The sequence below is a fragment of the Lissotriton vulgaris genome, chromosome 1_1 (genome assembly GCF_964263255.1).
Source record: "Lissotriton vulgaris chromosome 1_1, aLisVul1.2, whole genome shotgun sequence".
Classification (NCBI taxonomy): Eukaryota; Metazoa; Chordata; class Amphibia; order Caudata; family Salamandridae; genus Lissotriton; species Lissotriton vulgaris.
This window is the reverse complement of record NC_141685.1, coordinates 954395657-954415373: the sequence shown is the minus strand read 5'-3', so window position 1 is coordinate 954415373 and position 19717 is coordinate 954395657. Positions and strand designations below refer to the sequence as shown.

The 19717-nt window shown below is 43.0% G+C and overlaps 1 protein-coding gene across 1 annotated transcript in view; it reads right to left on the bottom strand.

The window, feature by feature from the left end:
- LOC147748266 (aquaporin AQPAe.a-like) overlaps nucleotides 1-19717 on the bottom strand; it is a 63038-nt gene that overhangs the window by 9219 nt on the left and 34102 nt on the right. Inside the window, exons 2-3 of the mRNA XM_086927599.1 lie at nucleotides 11615-11971; nucleotides 2572-2736 (exon numbers count right to left, since the gene is read on the bottom strand). Coding sequence (XP_086783725.1) covers nucleotides 2572-2736; nucleotides 11615-11971 — 522 coding nt within the window. The remainder of the gene's footprint in view (nucleotides 1-2571; nucleotides 2737-11614; nucleotides 11972-19717) is intronic.

The window sequence follows — 19717 nt, the reverse complement described above, 5'->3', positions numbered from 1 at the left end:
GGGGGAGTTGCTGGTGTGGGAGGAGTGCTGCTAGGGGAGGAGAAGCCTGATGCCGGATGGGGGCGGGAGAGGCTTGGCTTGCATGCGCTGCGCGTGCATGTTCACGTGAACTTCATGAAAACCGCGGGGCTGAAAGCCCTTTGGTTTGAAGATGTTTTCGCCACATGAATTCTCGCTCCGCTCGATGCGCTTGCGCACATCGATAGGTCGCGAGACATAAAAATGCAAGTGCACTTGTATTGTGCTGCTTTATTTAGCACATTCAATAGTTTTTAAGTATTATAGGAGCAAGAAACAACATTGTTAAACATAAGACAGATCCAGATTAAACATACAGATCCAAACAACTATCGACCAGTGACCAACATCCCGCTACTGGCTAAACTCATTGAGAAATGCGTGCAGGGCCAACTAAGTCAACACATCGCTAAATTCTCGCTACTGGACGATTGCCAATCAGGTTTCAGAACAGGGCACAGTACCGAAACTGCGATCTTACACATTGTTGATGACGCCCTTCAAGCACTAGACCGAAATCAATCTTGCCTACTGATCCTCCTTGACCTATCATCAGCATTTGATACGGTAAAGCACGAAGTGCTTTTGACCAGACTACAAGACAGGATGGGTTTGTCTGGAAACGTGCTGAAATGGTTCAATTCTTTCCTACAGAACAGGACTCAGCGATTCCTGGTTAACCAAGCAATCTCTTCCCCGAGCCCCAACACAATAGGGGTCCCACAAGGCTCTTCGCTGTCCCCAGATCTATTCAACTTATATGTAGAACCCCTCACGGAGATCCTTCAAAAATCACAGGTATCCTATCATATGTATGCGGACGACACGCAATTATACATAAAGATCGCCTCCCTTGAGGACATTGACCTAATGAATAAGACACTCAAGAGTACTTTGCGATGGTTAACAATGAACCACCTGAAACTAAACGCCCAGAAAACGGAATTCCTGCTAATCTCAACGACTAGAAACCAATCTGAAGTTATAGAGTGGACTAAATTGGTGACAGCACTAAACTGCACCCCGACCCTAGTTGACTCAGCCAAATCACTAGGAATTACACTAGACAAGAACCTCGACATGAAAAACCATATTAACTCAATGGCCAAGAGCGCCCGCTTCCACCTGAACTATTTAAGAAAATTGAAACCCTTTATCACTGAGGCAGATCTAAAACTGGCTATCCAATCACTAGTCATCTCGAGGATCGAATACGGCTGCACCACATTAGCGGGCCTACCAAAAACTTCCACAGCACCTCTGAAAGCCTGCCTCAACGCAGCGGCGAGACTCATTACGGGAACGAAGAAATTCGATCACATATCTCCTCACCTGAAAGCACTAAACTGGCTACCATACGAGGCCAGAATTCAAATGAAGATGGCCTGTATTACGCACAAAGCGGTTCACTACAACACACCTAGATACTTAGCTAAGAAACTTAAGATCTCAGGAGGTAACAGAACAACCAGAAGCGCAAAAGACTTGCTATTACGTCCAGCCTTTTTCCACAAGAAAAAGACCTACAACCGAGCATTCTCTGGAGCTGCCCCCAGAATATGGAACTCACTCCCTCCAAACATCAGGAAGATTCAAAATACAGTAACATTCAAACGAGAACTGAAGAGCCACTTGATGAGTAGATACCCTACTTAGAGAAACCCAAGGATCACTGGGATGATCAAGTACGCTAACTGAGGGCCCCCCTCTCCATGAAAATGGGAAAATCATTATCGAACAATGATCTGATGCCGTGCCCAAGCCAAGGCTTGACACATCACTACTACCTCTTATATGTGTGAACTTTTTAACTATATCTCACAGTCATACTTTATAACTTCTACCTCACTTGATTTATTTATCCCTATATGTGGTACCGTAACTATATGTCACAGTCATTATATATAACTTCTACCTCACTTGATTTATCTATACTCATTATCCTTGATATGCACTTGATCGCCTTCTAACCCTACCTCAACGAGCATGGTTTGTTACCATGACACTAGCCAAGCCTTGCTCGCCACATAATGCTAATTGCGCAGCCATTATGAATATATTTATATTTAATCTCGTCCATTCAGTATATTGCCTTCTACCTCACTACTCTCTTGTTGTTTTTATTGTTTTTATTATCTTTATATGTAATTCCTCCCTTGTTAAGCGCTCTGATACCCACGGGTCTTGTCCGCGCTATATAAAACACTATAAATAAATAAATAAATAAATAAATAAATAAAATAAGTAGTAATACTAATAATATCAGTTAAAATTATATTGTTAGTTTAAAGGTGCAATACAACTATACACCCAGTATTCTAGCACCACACTAAGAAGCCTGGCCTGCCTGATGTTGCACAGATGAAATGGAGCCTCTTGGCAACAGTGTTCAAGACCTGTTGCTTAGGAGCTGCGTGCAAGATCTACACAGATTTTTCTAGAGTTGGCATGATTTGCACTTTGACTTCTTCCGAATTTCTAAGAGCAAGGTACAGCTATTTATGAAACAAACCTTTGTGATTTGCTTTCTGAAAAGTGGCAAGAAAATCTTACCGCAGTCAGGGCACCTGCCGTCAGGGAGAACCCGATGGCTAAGGGTCCCGGCTCCGCCACTTCCCTTCTCCGGTGATCCTCCACAGCGAAGATGGTGAAAGCAAGCTGAAAGGTGGAGAAGACCTCCAGGACCAAAGCCTGCCCGGCATTGCCATCGCTGCTGACCTGGGTTCAAGAGAAAGACCAAACTACATTAACCTGCATGGATGGGTTCCATCCCTTGGTTCCTGCTCTGCCTTCAGACGAGAGAAACTTAACAGAGGGCTTTTAACAAGTACTTGAACCCACTCTAGTTTTTGTATCAACTACAGATGAAACTTTCATGCCCTTGAAGCAGCTTTTACCTTCATGTTAAACTTGAGTAATTTCAGAAGAAGGCTAATCTAATGCAAGCCAGTCACATCTGCCGCATAAGGAGCAATCTGCATAGAACCTTCACGGATCTCTCCCCAACAGGTTAAAACAAGAAATCCAGACACACATCTGGCCCATTTCATCAATAGCTTTAGTACCTAGGTACGGCAAGCACAGAGGTTCACATCAGAGAGCACAAGTGCAATGGAACACTTTAAGCAAGGGGTATCCCCACAAAGCCTAAAGAGGGTCAGATCCATGATAGGTTTTCAGGATTTCTGAGTAAGGTACATTTACATATGGTGCACCCACAATGAACTTATTTACTGAATGTTTATCAATCAGTCATTATCTTTATTTCGGCAAATAGCCATAAAAGCACAAGCTATAGTGCACAAATAAAACATTAAAAGCATCGCAAAACATAATTAAAAGCATTATTAAGGAAATAGCAGCAAATGAGCAACGATCAATCATACTAATACAGGAGGATAAAATAAACAAGAAGAATAAAAACATCCATGTTAGTAAAAACACAGCAATCCCTACTAGGAAAGCATACCATTCCCATAGTGGTAGCAAGTGGGACTTAATTAATCATGATATTGCAAGTGATAAAATAGATAAAAACATGCTTTTAGCCAATAATGGAAATCCCTAATAAAATCAAAATTGTCAGTCATACAATATCAGCCTCTTACATATTACACAAAGGAGTAGGATACAAGTACCCCAACCTAATCTACTGGTGGGGAAGCAACCCATATTAGTCTACGTCTTCACATGTATAGTAAAAACCGGGAGACTGCGTAGACTATTGAGTGGGCTGTATTCAATCTTAATATTCCTAATACGGATCTAGGGTCCCTAACTTCCAATTTGCAAAATATCAGCAAAATCCAAACCCATTGTTACAGTAACCCCGGGCGGAGATCTCTGCAACGCCTGCGGAGTGTGCAGAGATTTGCCTTCTCCACGTTCAGCGGAGAAGTCAAATCTCCAAACACTCCGCGGGCCGAGTGGAGTTGGCCAGCCCACCTCCACCCCCGCTATTACAAATAAGTAAACATTAAGTAAAAATACATTTAAAACCACTTACCTACGTACTGCGGCATCCCCTGGCTGCAGTCCTCATCTTCCTCTCCGTATCATTGGCTTTAAATGTATTTTTACTTAATGTTTACTTACTTGTAGTAGTGGGGGATGGAGGCGGTTGGTGTAGCGGAGCTCCACGGAGTTTGTTTGAGACAGCGTGGACCTCCGCGTAGCCCCACTGTGCTCACTACCCCCAGGGTTACATGATACTGTGGCAGAAGAACAAAACATGCTCTACGGTCTCCTTAATACTGGGCAAAAGGGGCAACTTATCTTAGATTCGATAAGGGGATGCTGCCATCTTACTGTAAATGGCTGAAGTGGCAGGGTCCCAAACAGAAATGGTATATACAATGCTCTAGCAGCAAGGGGCTCAATATCATCCGTGTACTCTTCCAGTTAGTGAGCATCCTTGAACTCTATGAAAACTGAGTTCAAGGAGTCCACGCTCCCAAGCCTATGAAGCTCTTCATCTATGTGCCTCCAAAACATCCATTTTAGTATAGGCTTAGACATCCTGCAAGCGGATTCTGTATGTACTCATAGGTTCCCACAACCAATCTCAATTAAGCTACTTTTGATGTACTATCACCAAGGAATCTAATTGACCCCACCGTGCTTTAAAATGTAATCTAGGCTCATCTTGTAGGGCACCAGCTTGGCGAAGGGTCAAATCCTCCTCCAATACATCAGGGGCGAAGTCTTATGGTATGAACAAGAGAGCTGATACTCAGGTCTAACCGGAGGGGAACAAGGGGGGTGCTAACCCGCAAATTGCTGAGAAGTCATAGGGAATTATTATCCACCTTTTCCTTTTTTTTATTTAATGATTTTTATTAGGGCATCAGACATAAAATAACAATATAACAGCTTCCTCTGTATGACGGGAATACAAACAGAAGATACAGACAGAAACTATATCCGACACCCAATTTTAATTTATATCACCCCCCCCCCCGATGGATCCCCTTGAGAAAGAAAAAAATAAAAATAAAGAAAAATAAAAACGAAGAATTGAAACGTGAAAAAAACATACAATTCATCATAATAACACTGCATCCCGACTAATCCATTTAGTTAAAGATCCCCAGATCTTTTCTCCTTGCTCTCTTGCCTTCTACCCCTTCTCTTAAACACAGAGATCTCCCAATGAAACACAAATAATAATTTACTGAGCCAGACATATATTGACGGGGGAATAGGTTCAAGCCAATCTATGGCCAAACAGAGCCGCAATACAGCCATTGGGACAAAGACCATTTTACGATCTGCCTCCTCCATAGCTTGGTTAGAAATCCCCAGCATAATAGTCTGGGCGGTCAATACAACTGGATATCCCAGAATATGTCTTAAGCGCTGTTCAATTTTAACTTTCAGTTGAAGCAGACTGGGACAGGTGGCAAACATATGCGTGCTATCTGCGGCAAGCAATCCCCAGCGAGGGCAGTTTATCCCAGAGGTCCCCCCCCATCTATAGATACGAGCTGGGGTTATATATAAATCACACCAGGTCTTAAAGCATTGTACCTGCAGGTTTGCAGAAATACACGTTGTTTGACTATACAAGATAGAATCCTCACACTCACCCTGTCCTGCTTGCAAAATTGTTTGCCACCTGTCAAAATGTTTAGTTAAATCATCTAGCCTTTTCTCATTTACCAACTTATATGAGGATGAGATTGTAGACCGACCCGTATTGATCATATCCAATAACGGGATATGCAACCAATTCACAGATCTTTTACTTAGGAAGTCCCTAACCTGTAGATATTTAAAAAAATGTTTGTTCTCTACCTCATATCTCTCCTTTATGGCCTCAAAGGACATTATTACAGTATCGGATATAAGATCCCCGATACAGTGAACCCCTTTACCCATCCATTTTTTAAACAGTGAATCTCGAACTATTTCAGGGAAGAGGGTGTTCTTTGCAAAAGGAGAATAAACATGTAAACGCCCTATTCCAAACATTTTCCTAACTGCGGTCCAAACCCGGTAAGCACTTAATAAAACCTTAAATTTGACCCTTTTAAAATAAGCAAAATCGATATGACGCAAAAGAAATCCCCTTGCCTCTGCCCCATAAATTAACCGATAAATAGATATATCTGATATATCAGAATTATCCAGAATTCCCCCATTTAATAAATCTCCTATCTGTGTCAAGGTAATCGCCCAATAATAGACTTGAAAATTAAGGACCGACCACCCTCCCCTGTCTCTAGAAAGAGTAATAAAGCTAAGGGCCCCCATTATCCTCCTTGTCCATGTCATTTACATTATCATGCCCACAGAGGTCTCTGACTTCATAATGCCCCCCCTCCCAGTGCCTACAGGTTAGAGATTTGTAATGCTGGGGTTACCAGGTGAAAGCTGGAGCCCTGCACAGCCTTCAGGATGCCACCTGTATAATGCTCCAGTCTAAGTTTGCACATCTGGAACGACTAACCAAAAGACTCATTAAGGGGAAACCCCAGATAGTCAAAGGTGTGAAACCTCTCTAGTAGAATACCATTGAAGGCTGGATGTGACCCAGTGTTATGACAGGGATTTAAGACAGTGGTTTTGCTAGTATTGATCTCCAGTCATCTCTGCCTACAGATGACACCAAACTGATTGTGCAGATTTTGAATGTCCATGGGAGACTTCAAGATCAGCAAGGTATCATCCGCAAACAGGACTGCCGGGACCTTCCTGCTAGCCAAGCTCAGGGAATCATGCTTACACTGCTCCAGGATGGTCAAAAGATCATTAATGAAAAGCAAGAAAAGGGTTTGAGCTAAGACACACCCTCGTCTCATAACCCGAGAGAGTGGAATAGGGCCTGTCAGCCCTCCGGAGGTTCCACACCTGACCTGGGCATAACTAGTTATGTGAAGCCTTCTGCTAACATCCACTAAATAGTTTGAGATGTCAATACAAGTCAAAACTTGCCACAGGGTCTCCCTAGGGACGAGGTCAAATGACAACCGAAGGTCGATGAGGATAACATATAAACGGCCGCCACCAATCAGTGAATGTTTATCTTGAAAATCTGACATTAATCCAGGACTGATGTTGGATAACCCAGCTTTGAGCCAATGCTTCTTGTTCACTGGGCCTTTGCTCTGTGCCACTGGAGCTGAAGAGGAAATGCCATCTGCCAGTCAGCCCATGTCATGCCTAAGCAAGAGATTTTTACAATATACCAAGATACCTTATTCTAGGACTCATAGAAGTTGGTAAAGATGGAATCACTCTTACTTAGATTTCTTCTTACCTAAATGACAGATCCTACCTGATTAATGTCCCCCTTTTTTCATCAAATTCGTACAGCATAAAAACAGACAGGAGTTCTGAAAGGATCTATCATCTCACCTCTACTTTTCACCTTATGCATGAAACCACTAGTAGATCTTAATCAACAGCTTGGAACTCACCCGCTGCAATGAGGTGGATGACACACATATAACTCTTAAATAAGAACACACTAAGGAAATAGGAAAATGAAAAATCAACAACTGTTTCTCAGCCACAGATAAATGAATGACATGATCACTTCAAGTTAAATGCTTCAAAAAACAAAATACTGGCCTGGGATGAACGGAAAGGTTATGGACCTCTACCTTCTGGCAGGATGAACTAAGAGTTCTGCCAAAAATAGCTAGAGGTGCATATCTTGGCATTGTTTTTTGTTTCTGAGCTTTCCATGAATACTCCACTGGACAAGGTATCTAAATCAATTTCCCACGGGCCGAAAAAACGTTGATGCATCTTTTCACATCTTGGATTTTCTCAAAAAATACAAGCAACAACGTCACACGTCCTCTTTAAACTGGATTATGCTAACAGACAATACCATGGCATTCAACTCTCAATCACAAGAAGGCTGTAGAGAATTTAGCAGCAAGACTACGTCTGATGTAAACATACAAATGTGCATCTCACCTGTGTTGAAGGCTGTCTACTGGCTCCCAATCACTAGACGATCCTCTTTCAAGCTATAATGCAACACCCTCAAAGTGATAAAGGGCAAAACTTCCTTCAATCAGAAATCACCAAATATGTCCAACTCAGACATGTTTGAATAATCCCAGCATACAAGAAAAAAATTAATGGTGGCCACCAAATGATGGAATGCCCTACTTTAAAAGATGAAAGCCACTGAGAATCATTCGAAGTCCAGCAGAATGGTTAAGACTTAGCTTTTTCCAATATGATACATCAGTCAATTTTGTTCGTAAATACATGGTTCAATATAAATTCTGGGCTCGGTGTCTTTGGTTCACTCCCCTAAATCTTACTTGTCAAACTCAACATAACAGTACCTCACATCAGAAACAACTGAGTACAAAGTCAAATAAATGGGAATAATCTTCACTATTAATGTTAACTATCAAAAGAAAAAAATTATTCAATACCATTGAAAGACAAACGGAACACTGAAGATAGTACAACATATAGCACCTGCCCACATGAGACATACATCAATGGTTTCTACATTATTTACATCCTTAGATTGCATGCTATCCCAAACAGCGTTCTACCACTATATTTCAAATCCCTGCATGAAAATGCACCTTGACTGAAATCTATTGAATGCTCCCTCTCTTCCTTTCTAGCGAATGCCCCCCTCCTTACCCATCCTCCATCTTTAACATGCCTTACTCTATCAGACTGTAGCCTACTCTGTCACATGCCTGTCCGCCTTACCCTCTGCTATTGCATTTCTAAGAACTGCCCACACCTTGCCCCGTAGATCACAATCTCTCCTTCTTTGAAACCAAATGCTGAAAGCTAACAATAACTAACCTAGGTTAATTACTCACAGCACCAACTATTTGCACAAAGTCGCACCTAACTCCTATTAACTTAATCTACCACAAAAAAACTACAATTAATGCATAGAATGGTTTCTATGAAAGTAAAAGAGGAATTCCAATAACCAGTAACACTGGACTAACCACTAATCTTGGGTGATTCAGAATAGCATGCTACCGGCCATAAAGTGTTTCAATGCCTCATCAGGGGTAGTAAGAGCTTATACATAAATACAACTACCATACAAGCGAAGAATGGAGCGGTGCACTACCCTAATCCCCTGTTCCAAGTAGCAAAACAAGTAGTATTTATTTATTCTAAGTTTTGCATAGCGCTAGTTCGACCCAAGGGTATAAGAGCGCTTCACATCAGGTACAATAATGTGCCTTAGCGGCGAAGGCAGAATCCACATATGGTCAACTTAAGAGCATTGCAAATAACATTACCATACAGATCATGTGGTCCCCAGGAGGGTTGCGGCTGCCGGGTATGAAACAGGAGGTCTTTTGCTGATTGCGAGAAGGGAGTCCATCAAGTCGGACGAGGTATGGAAGAATCCCGGTGGTTAAAATTCTGAGGCAGCTGATCTTTCGTTCCCAACAGGGATGTGGAGCGTTGTCGCGCTTTTTCCAGCTTGTCCTATGTTCTTCCCGTTAAGATCAGGTGCACTCAAGGAAGAGGGTTTTGTGTAGAGTCAAGATTCCTTTGGTGAACAAATATATATCCTTTATTCAATTTTTCGTAATAGTGCAAAGAGTCTCAGCCAACGCGTTTCGTTCATCTGGGTGAACTTCGTCAGGGCGTGTGATATATAAGTAGTCCAAAATAGCTTAAAATCATGAGACGGTTGTCTATGTGTAGACAGGAATTAATTTGTTGCCGAAATAGCAGTATCAGACCATCTTGACTACTTGTTTTGTTACTTGAAACCGAGGATTAGGGTCGTGCACGCTCCATTCTTTGCTTGATTTCTTTTGATCTGCTTGGCAGTTTGCATCTTGCAACGGCAGGTGCAGGAGCAGTCAGTGCACACCACTTGTAAACAATTTGGCTAAAAATTCTAGGAAGGGAACACAGCTAAGAGGTGCGGTCACTGGAGTCCGCCATTGACCATTGCCTTTCCACAACTACCATACAATACAATGGGTAATTCTGCAAGCTCAGTCCCAACTTCACTTCTGGAAGGGCCAGAGGGCACAGCTCTTTGAACAGTCCAACGTTCTTGGTGTAACTTTAAATGACTGCGATACCACTTAAGAGGTGCCCATCTTTTAAAGATATATTTATGCTTCCTTCATCCCTTCTGCACCCCATTCTCTGGTCATCTAATGCACTCAATTTCCATACCACAGCAATATTCAACGCCCACTGCTTTGTAGCAAGCTTGGTGCCATATAAATACCCTGCATACATATGTATAAATGGGGTTTAAGATGTGACACTATAACAAAGGCTGGTCAGAGGAAGTGTGGTGCTGTGGGGGGACCAGGGCACCAGCCAATATCTAACGAGATGAAAAGCAGAATCCTTCACTGTAATTAATGCCTTGTGTTTGTCTCGCTGTGCTGTGCCTGTGTTGTATAATTCTCCGTGGCTTAGCAAGGGTGCCTTGGGCCCCAATGAAAGCAAGGAAACCGAACGCCCATCTCCTGGCTTGGTTGTAAAAAATGCTATAATTTGGATGCAGTGGGCCGCTCTCGCCTCTGCCCCCCAGTGGCACTGCACATGCTGCACTTTTAATAGCTACATAACTGATTATTCTCCCTGTTCTGTTTGTATATATGGTGTGATGCAACGGACTAGGGTTCTCGGGAACAGGGCCAGCTTTAAGGCAGTGCGCCTGGTGCGGCCGCACTGGGCACTGACCTTTGTGGGTGCTGTGTTTAGCAATAGCTTATGAATGGAGAGACGAAAGGCACTTTTGCCATGTGGTAGTGAGAGAATCCCAGGAGGCAGTCATAGGGTGTGAGGCGACAAAACTGATTGTCGCACCGGGTGCCAACAGCGCTAAAGCCCGCCCTGCGCGGAAAGAAGCACGTCAGAGAAATGATTGGATATCTAATACAATAGTAAGGTTCCCCCTAATTCAAATATCTGTGAAAAAAAGTCACAATTTACGGTTTCTTTCAGATACCACTGGAAAAAGGCTGCTGAATGCGGCAGGAATTGTTCTCAAATGACAAGAGCAACCCATTTGCCTAAGCGAACCTATATTTATTTCGAAGAACTGTGGTTCTCGTGGGTCTCATTTATATAAATGAATAGACATATAGTAAAATCACTTTACGCAATAAATGTTTTTCCATATAATATATGACCAACACAATTCTTCTCTCACTACAAAGGATTTAATTCAAAGTGGGCAAAACGGTACAATGATAATATTCATTCCAGAAAATCGTGCAAAGTGTCCCAAGTGAAGAAAGGAAAATACACAAAGAGGAAGTAATAGGAGAAAGTACAGGAGTAAAAATTGTGTGTCTACAAACAACTCAAACGTTTCATATAAAACGTTGGCAATATATGCCTGTTTCTAACCGATTTTTGTAATGCACAATTAGATACTATTTCGAGCAACAGTACTAACAAACAAAAATTCACACATGTATTACTAAGGTGCAAAGGTCAAATTCGAATTTATTACTACAGTACTTATAAATTATATGTGTTGGGGGTGTCCTAAGCAGGAACAATTTAGCTTTGGGTCTTATAAAGTTATGTATGTATTTATTAAACCAGGTCTTCTTATATGTAATTGTGCTGACTATTAAACACACAATGAGCAGCAACTTACCCTGGTAACAAGGTAGGAGACTGCAGCCTGTGGCGTTAGAAGGTAGAACATTCCAGAGGCCAAGGTGGCGCCCAGGCACTGCGCCAACATATAGGCTACTGCATGCAAGAGGTCCACTCGGCGGGTGCAGAGCAAGGCCATGGTGATGGCGGGGTTCACCTGTGCGCCGCTAATGTCCCCAAAACAGTGGATGAGCCCAACCGCTGAGAACCCTGCAGCGAGGGCACCCTGCAAAATTGGTGGTGGCGCGGAAGAACCTGGGCCTGGGCACGAGGACCCCAGAACCACTGCCACGAACATGAAGGTGCCCAACGTCTCTGCCAGCACACAGCACCAAAAGCGGCGGCTCTTCAGGTCCTGTAAGAGAAGGGGTGGAGGAGACGTGGTAGTACAGTCAGTTGGAGGGGTGGAGAACAGCGAATAACGGGCATAGTAGGGATGTAGTCAACCAATGGCCTTCATGACTGGTTAACTTGTCATATCAATATTTTGGAAATCTAGTCAAGCTAGTGCAGTAGTATCCGTGCAAGGTAGGGTGAGTGCGAGCTGGGTGGTTAGGACAGAGATTCGTGAAACTGCAATGTCTGTTTAAGAGCGTGGGGTGTGTCACGCTATGACCTGCGCCAGCGGCTTTGAGAAGCTTTAGGGTGAAATGAATAGACTCAAATCCAACCCTACTAACCTTGGAGAGTCACTATGGGGGCATGTACTTGATGATGGCAATGCCATGCCTCCCTTTCAGAGAAGAAACTGGTTTATGGCTGACTCTGCCAGCTTTTAGGGAGCATATGCCTGACACAGATTGGAAACAGAACTGGAAAGATACAGATCGAGACTGGCAGAGATAGAGATTCAAAGAGATGAGAGCAAGAGATGATAACATGACTAAAACACAACAAAATGAAGTTGACAGTCATTTAAAAGAAAGACAAGATGGAAGAGAGACAGACAGGAGTGTATACCTATTAGAAATACACGCCAGTTGTACAAAAGGTCAAATCATGTAACAATTCTTTGCTCTTGGCAATTACCGTGCAGAGTGATTCCTGGTGACGTTTCTCGAGCTGTGAATTGTGGACTGTTGGGACTTCTGCCCAATCCTAAATCTTTCTATGTGGCCTCTATGCACCCTGGAAGGGCGGACACCTTCTAATACACTGTCTAGTAACTACTAGGACTGACAAGCAATATGCAAAATCTCCTGAGCTTGATCCGCGATAACCCCAAAGGCTCCTATGGAGGAGAGTTGAGAAGCAAAGAAAAAGGGAGCTAGAAGAAAGGCCCTTGGTAGGCTCTCACCTCCTTTATGGTCATCCTGGCCCCAGTCTAACAGCTCGTGCACTGGGGAGGAAGTTGTGCTCTGCCGAACACTGGAGTGGTCTTGGTCAAAAGGCTTGTCTAGTTGGCTTGGCAGTGGATGAAATAGAGTCCGGCTTTCCACTGGGGGTGTCTCGTCAACAAGTTCTCGCTCTCTGACTCTGCCTGGAAGTGGGTCTGGTCCAGGCACGGTCTTGGTGGCAGGATCTCAAACTCTAGCTTGGTTTCTGGTGAGTCTTGCAGTCAACTGGACAGGTCCTGGTTGAAGTGGTGTCTCTTTAGTCGTGGGATGAAGTGGCACTGGCTCTTGCATCCCCTGGAGAGATGTTGATACAGGAGTTTGCTTCATTTGTTGCGGATGGAGAAGTGCTCTGCCAGCTACTGGGGGTCTTGGATGAGTCTTCTTCTGTGCTGAGGGTGAGAAGATCTTACTGCTCACTGGAGGAGTCTCAGGGAATGACCTGTGCCACACTTTGGGCAGAACTGGACTTCTTTGAGGGTTTTCTTCTCCAGGTGCAAATGTTAGTCTGTTGTCTAAGAGGGGCTTTGTTGGAAACCCCTACACCTCAGAGTTTTTGTGTTTGGTTGTGGATTTTGTGTCCATCGACAGGGTCATAGTGCAAGAATGCGCACCTCCGTTTCGCTGGTGGGGATGGCTATGGATCTTGTCTTCTGGTGTGGTCGTGCTGAAGTCTACAACTTTGCTGTCCAGCAGAGGATACCTGTGGGTCTAGTCAAACACTGGCAAGTCCTTGTTTGAATAGTATCCTTCTTGGCATGGGAAGGTGGTGGGTGGTGCCGTCCACTGGCAGCGTTATGCTGGAAGTGTTTCCACTTGTGCCTCTTTGTATGAGGGTGGTGTGGGTTTTGCGGTTCACCGGCAGGGTCCTGCTGGAGAGGTCTCTGATCTGATTGTCAATGCCGTTGCAGTGGCCCTTCCAAGTGACCAGGGTGGTCTAATGGAAAGGGTTACATCTCCTATCGTCTCTTCGGCTCTGCCAAGCCAGGCTCCTCTGAGGGAAGCCGCCTTCCAGCACCCATCACAGCCCAAGAGCGAGTGGGTTTTGTTCCTATCAAGAGCAAGCAGGGAGGAGGGGCGCCGAGGGGTACTTGAAAACCTACAAAGAGCTCGTGTGGAGGGGGTGGAGAAAGGAGTACGGCTGGAGCCAGCAGCAACACCTGGCACCACTACACACTGCGGACAGCAGGAGGGGGGGGGGCTCATCTCTTATGCTTTATAAGGACTTGCAGGGGGCCTGCAGACACCTCATGGAAAAGGGATTGCACCCCAGGCCTTCATATTATGTTCAGCTATTCTTTATATATCATATGTGCCCCAGATGCTCTTAGCACTTTGATGCACAGCATAAGTCTCCATTTGTAGTTTGTTCACAGAGGGTCTTCCATGGTACAGGGCCGCAGAGGCCTTGCGTGGAGCGTCAGCGTAACGCATGCGCGCAAGCAGCTACCGCTGAACTGGAGAGAAAGGTCAGAGCCTTCAACACCTGCTGGAGAGCGCCAGGGTAACGCAGACGTCACGGCGTCGAGTTCATCGCGGTGCAACATGTATGTAACGGATTCGACTCCAGGGAATGTCGGCTCAATCTCACTCTTCCGGGATAATAAAATTAGTACAATGAACTACGCAGCAGTGATACCACACGAAAGTGTCAAAAGTAAAAGACCGTGCAGGTTATGAAGTGAAAGCATAAATAGCCGATAGGATGTAATTAAAGAGGGGAGGTGTTTCATTCATGTAGAAGTACTCTATTGCTTCCTAAAGTATTTGCTCCGTCAGCCTGTTCTACCGGGGTACCACCCTTTACCAAATATGATTGGTTCCTATTTTTATTTAAAAAAATGAATTTCCACACTGTAAAATGCCAGTAGCACTTTAAATTGTTCTTTTCTCTGAATAACCCTCTATTTATCTTCTACCCTCTGCACGCCTCCTCTATCTGAAATCGCCCACTCTAGGTCGTATGATTACTCCATTTTGTATTTCTGCACCTTATTTCATAGACCACGTCTCCTTTTTTAAACCACATCCCTGCAACCTAACAGAACCTTATCACCTATAGCCTACCTCTTCACCCCATCATCTACAACTTGAGTACTCTCAAAAATGTTACCAGGGGCCAACAGTTATCTCTATTCCTCCTACACTCTCAAATTAAATACTTCACTGCAAACATATTGGCCGTTTATATATATCTTTCTTAGGTTTCCTAAGTAACAATGTAACCTGCAATTATAGTCTGATACTCATGTAAAGTGCACTGATACCTCCGGGTCTAGCCAGCGCTATATAAAACCTTTAAAATAAATAAATAAAAGAAGTATGGTCTATGGTGTGCCCGAGGGCCATACTTATGCCAGCAGGGCGGGAGTGAGGCTTTGCATGGGAGTACGGTGGGTGAGATGTTAGCGCAGCGTGAACATTGTACTTGCCTCTTAGTTCGTTATTGGCACTGTTGTCAGGAGGGAAGGTGGGATGAATGTTTCAAGATTCAGTTTTGAAAGTTAGCTCTTTTAAAAAATACTTCTCAATTCAATGATATAATCCGAAGTACTGAGATTAAACGCTTCTGCATGTTAATGAAATAAACTGTTTGGATTTTTTAAGAGGCTTTATCATATAATTTACCTGTTTGTTGTAAGAAGTCTTTAAAAATGAATGTGTTCCTAAAGTTAAGTGGGGTAGACACCTTATTTCCTTGATTACTTGTACCTTAGTTGGAGCTTGCCCATTTATTAAACAGGTTTCTGACTCCTTGATGCAGGTAAATGGAGCACTGCGCTATGCTTGAAGGCCTGCATCTAATGAGCAGGAAGAAACAACATGATCTCAGTGTTAAAAGCAGCAATCCACTTACCTATCTAAATAAAAAACAAATATGTGATCTGCATGTTAGACTATGTGCTCTTTGTCAGGTTCATTACCCCTCTGTGGTACCTTCTGAGTCAAAACTTTACCTGGATAAAACCGTGAGCTCTCCCAGAGCGGTGCTAACCTCAGAGTTATCATACCACTGTTATAATCCCCTCATAACTGCCGGGCACACACTGATCTCTGCAACAGGTGTCTTAACCATGACAATAGATTTTAAGATGTAGCCTCTCTGTGAACTATTAAGTAATTTAGAACAGATTCACTGTCACATATGCCTTGTTGACAGTTTATTTGCAGAAGATTTTTTTTTAAATAAATGTGTAAATTGACTGTCCGACTCTGCTTTTCAAGCTCTGCCCCGTGTGGCTCCGCCCCTTTCCCCTGCCACTACGTGACCCCAATTTATGGGCTCCTGGAGTAAATGTTGTCCAATTGCAGCACTGCTTAAAGCGGAAGCCATATTGCTCTCATATCAATTCTTGATACAGAATGGGCAAGCCGCCTCTCTTCCCCTCAGAAAAGAAGCGCGTGCACAGTAGCCATGTTCGGCCCTTCGTTTCTGAGCATCGTTAGCCATGGGGAGAGATATGGTGTGGGAGAGGTGGTCGGGGGTGCAGGGGCCCATTGCTATGGCAATGGCACTGGATTTGAATCTGAAAGGAGCGAGCTCTCCGCGAATCTGAAAGGTGGCTTCACAGAGACGCTTGTGTCGCACCTGAGCGGCGCCCCCATTCTAGTCTTTGATCTCAGGAGCCTGCCACATAAAAGGATGAAAAGAAAGCAGAGGCTGCCGGGAGCGCAGCGCAGAGCGTGCATTAAAAATAGCATTAATGCCCACCACGCGGGTGAGCTACTTGAATGCTGAATGTAGGTGACAGCTCGACCACTCATACAGCGCACACCACTGAACCACCACTTGACACTGGATTCATGTGTCTTTTGCTCATGGCATCAAAGCCGGGAGGATGAAAGGTTTACTCTGCCCTCCCAGGACTCGATCCTGTCAGCGCACTCATGTAGGATGTTTTGTGTCACCATTTCGGGTTATTTAAACGTTCATACAGCACTGTTCCCTCTGATCACAAGCAGAACCAAGGGGTAGCAACGCTGTCATGAGCCCTGCTGCTGGAAAGGAAACTGGCCTCGCTCACTGTTGGGTTAGTAAAATACAACAATTTTCAGGGTTCAACGGGCCACTTAGGGCTCTGGGCACTGGTGCCACTGTACCTGCTGCACCAATGGTAGCTACGCCCCTGGTTTTAGAGGAGGATGGAAGAGAACTTGTAGGTCTGGCGTTAGATGGGATATTTTGATTTTATTGAGTATATGTAAAATATACTTAGAGGGGCTTTCAGTAGGGACTCGCCATCCATTAGCCAGTTATTGTGTTGTTAACATTTTAATTCCACCCACTACAGCATTCAGCAGTGGGCAATGAAAGGCTCCGCTCATTCCAGCCAATGGCTGCTTTCACTGAAGTGATGGCATTCTGCCTTTCACAAGAGCACACTCACACGCAAAGTATCTCTCTTAGTACCCAAATAAAGTTTGCTTTAAGAAAATTAGTTTTTTTGTATTGATGAGAGCCCTGTAGCTTCCCTAACAGTAAAGCTTTTTTCAAAAACCTTGGCACACTACCATTGACAAAGCCAAAAGGCTGACGGCCAATCTCAGATCTATTGGCTTTGCCAATGCACAATTTGGTAGAATGGGCGCTGTGCCCTGTGGCGTGAACACATTTAAAGCATGGAACTCTTTCACATTTCAACCTCAAACAGACAAACAAACCATTACCTGCCAAAACCGGATGTGCCTATATATATATTCACTGAAAAACCATAGGTTTCACCCATGTTATAGTTAGCTGGACATTTCTCTCCTTCAAAACCATTGAAATTCCCCCGTTATAGTTAGTTCAGCTAACTATAACTCGCGCGCCCGCAATGCACTGCTGATGACATCACATATTACATCACTCATCCCATGGTCAGTGACATCACTCATGACATCCCTGATGACATCTCAAATGACATCACTGATGACATCAGTGAATGTGTGTCTTTCTGAGAAAGAAATATGTTTTATATATGTATATCTGAAGGTCGATGGAAGAATAAATGTGTAAATAAGTGTCTAAATGGATTTTTTTTGTTGTAAAATTAATTGTATAACATACTCATTAAGTGTATCTTAGTGAATACATGTATTAGAGAGTAATGTTTAAATATCATTAAATATCTGTATCAGTGTCTCACTTTGTGTATAAGTGGCTGCATGGCTTGGTGAGTAGATACATGAGTGTCTATATAGGTTATTAGTTGGTTTATTCAGCATCAGTATGGGTGTCTGTATGGTTTAGTGGGGAGTATTACTTAGCGCACAGATGCATGCATGATTGACTCACTGTTTGTATATGTTTTGAAGACAGCATGTGTGCAGGACTGTATGGGTGGATGAGTGTGTGTATGTGTGTGTTAGTTAGTGAACAACTGTCTCAAAAGTATCTTTATAAGTAACTACATATGTTTTAAACTAGTATATTTGAGTATTGATGTATATACGTGAGTATGTGTGAGAGTGTGAGATTGGAAGAGTTCCTATATAAATAAGTATGTCTTTCTATAAGTGATTGTTTAAGAGAATAAGTATGTGTATGTTTCTGTACAAGATAAGTGTAGTGGTGTGTGTATAGCTATATATGCAAGTACATGGATGTTTGATAGTTTATTTGCATGTGTGAGTATGTGTGTCAGTAACTCTATGGATGAGTATCGTGTGTAATAGTATGTATAGGTGTATGAGTACATATGATGAGTGAGTACATGTATGTGTGACTATATAGAACTGTTGGTGAATGACTGAATATGTATGTAGATGTTGGAATTAATAAACATTCTATTTTTCAATGTGTGTATCAAAGGTTATATCACGCTGAGAGGAGGTTTGCAACTCTTTGACAAGGATAATGTCATCAGTGATGTCATCAGTGATGTCATTTGAGATGTCATCAGTGATGTCATGAGTGATGTCACTGACCATGTGATGAGTGATGTAATATGTGACGTCATCAGCAGTGCACTGCGGGCTCGTGATTTATATGTAACTGAACTAACTATAACAGGGGAATTTCAATGGTTTTGTATGAGAGAAATGTCCAACTAACTATAACATGGGTGAAACCTATGTTTTTTTCAGTGAATTTCTAAGGTTTTTTAAGTGCTACTTCCTAACTATAACGTGTGTGAAACCTATGGTTTTTTCAGTGAATTTCTAAGGTTTTTTAAATGCTTATTCCTAACTATAACGTGGCTGAAACCTATGTTTTTTTTCATTGAATTTCTAAAGTTTTTAAAATGCTAATTCCTGACTATAACCTGCCTGAAACCTATGGTTTTTTCAGTGAATATATATATACACTGGAAAACTAAACACCCACTTCCTTTACAAAGAAATGGAAAGTTTGCAACTCTACAACCTCTCTAATTTTTCAAGATTTTCATCTTCCACACAATGCACACATCATCCACACATACACACATCTAATTGCTGCATTCCTTAACTGTGATTATCAACTATTCTTCTATTTTATATTCATATTCAAAGTGCAAGCCCTTTATCGAGCCTTTTTGTTGTGACTACTGGTCCAGGAATTCTGCTCATACACAAAACTGTGCATAAAGACTTAGGACCTCAGTGTATTACGGTGTTCCAAAACCCACCTTATTACACAAACAACCTACCAGACTAGCAATCAGTGACTCATTCGTTCTTCGCCTTAGAGCAGTGTTTCCCAAACTGGTCCCGAACACCCATGCAAAGTATCTCGTTTAATTACCAGTTTTCAAAGAACAATAACAATGTCAAGATAACAACAGTGATTGAGTTCCCTGCTG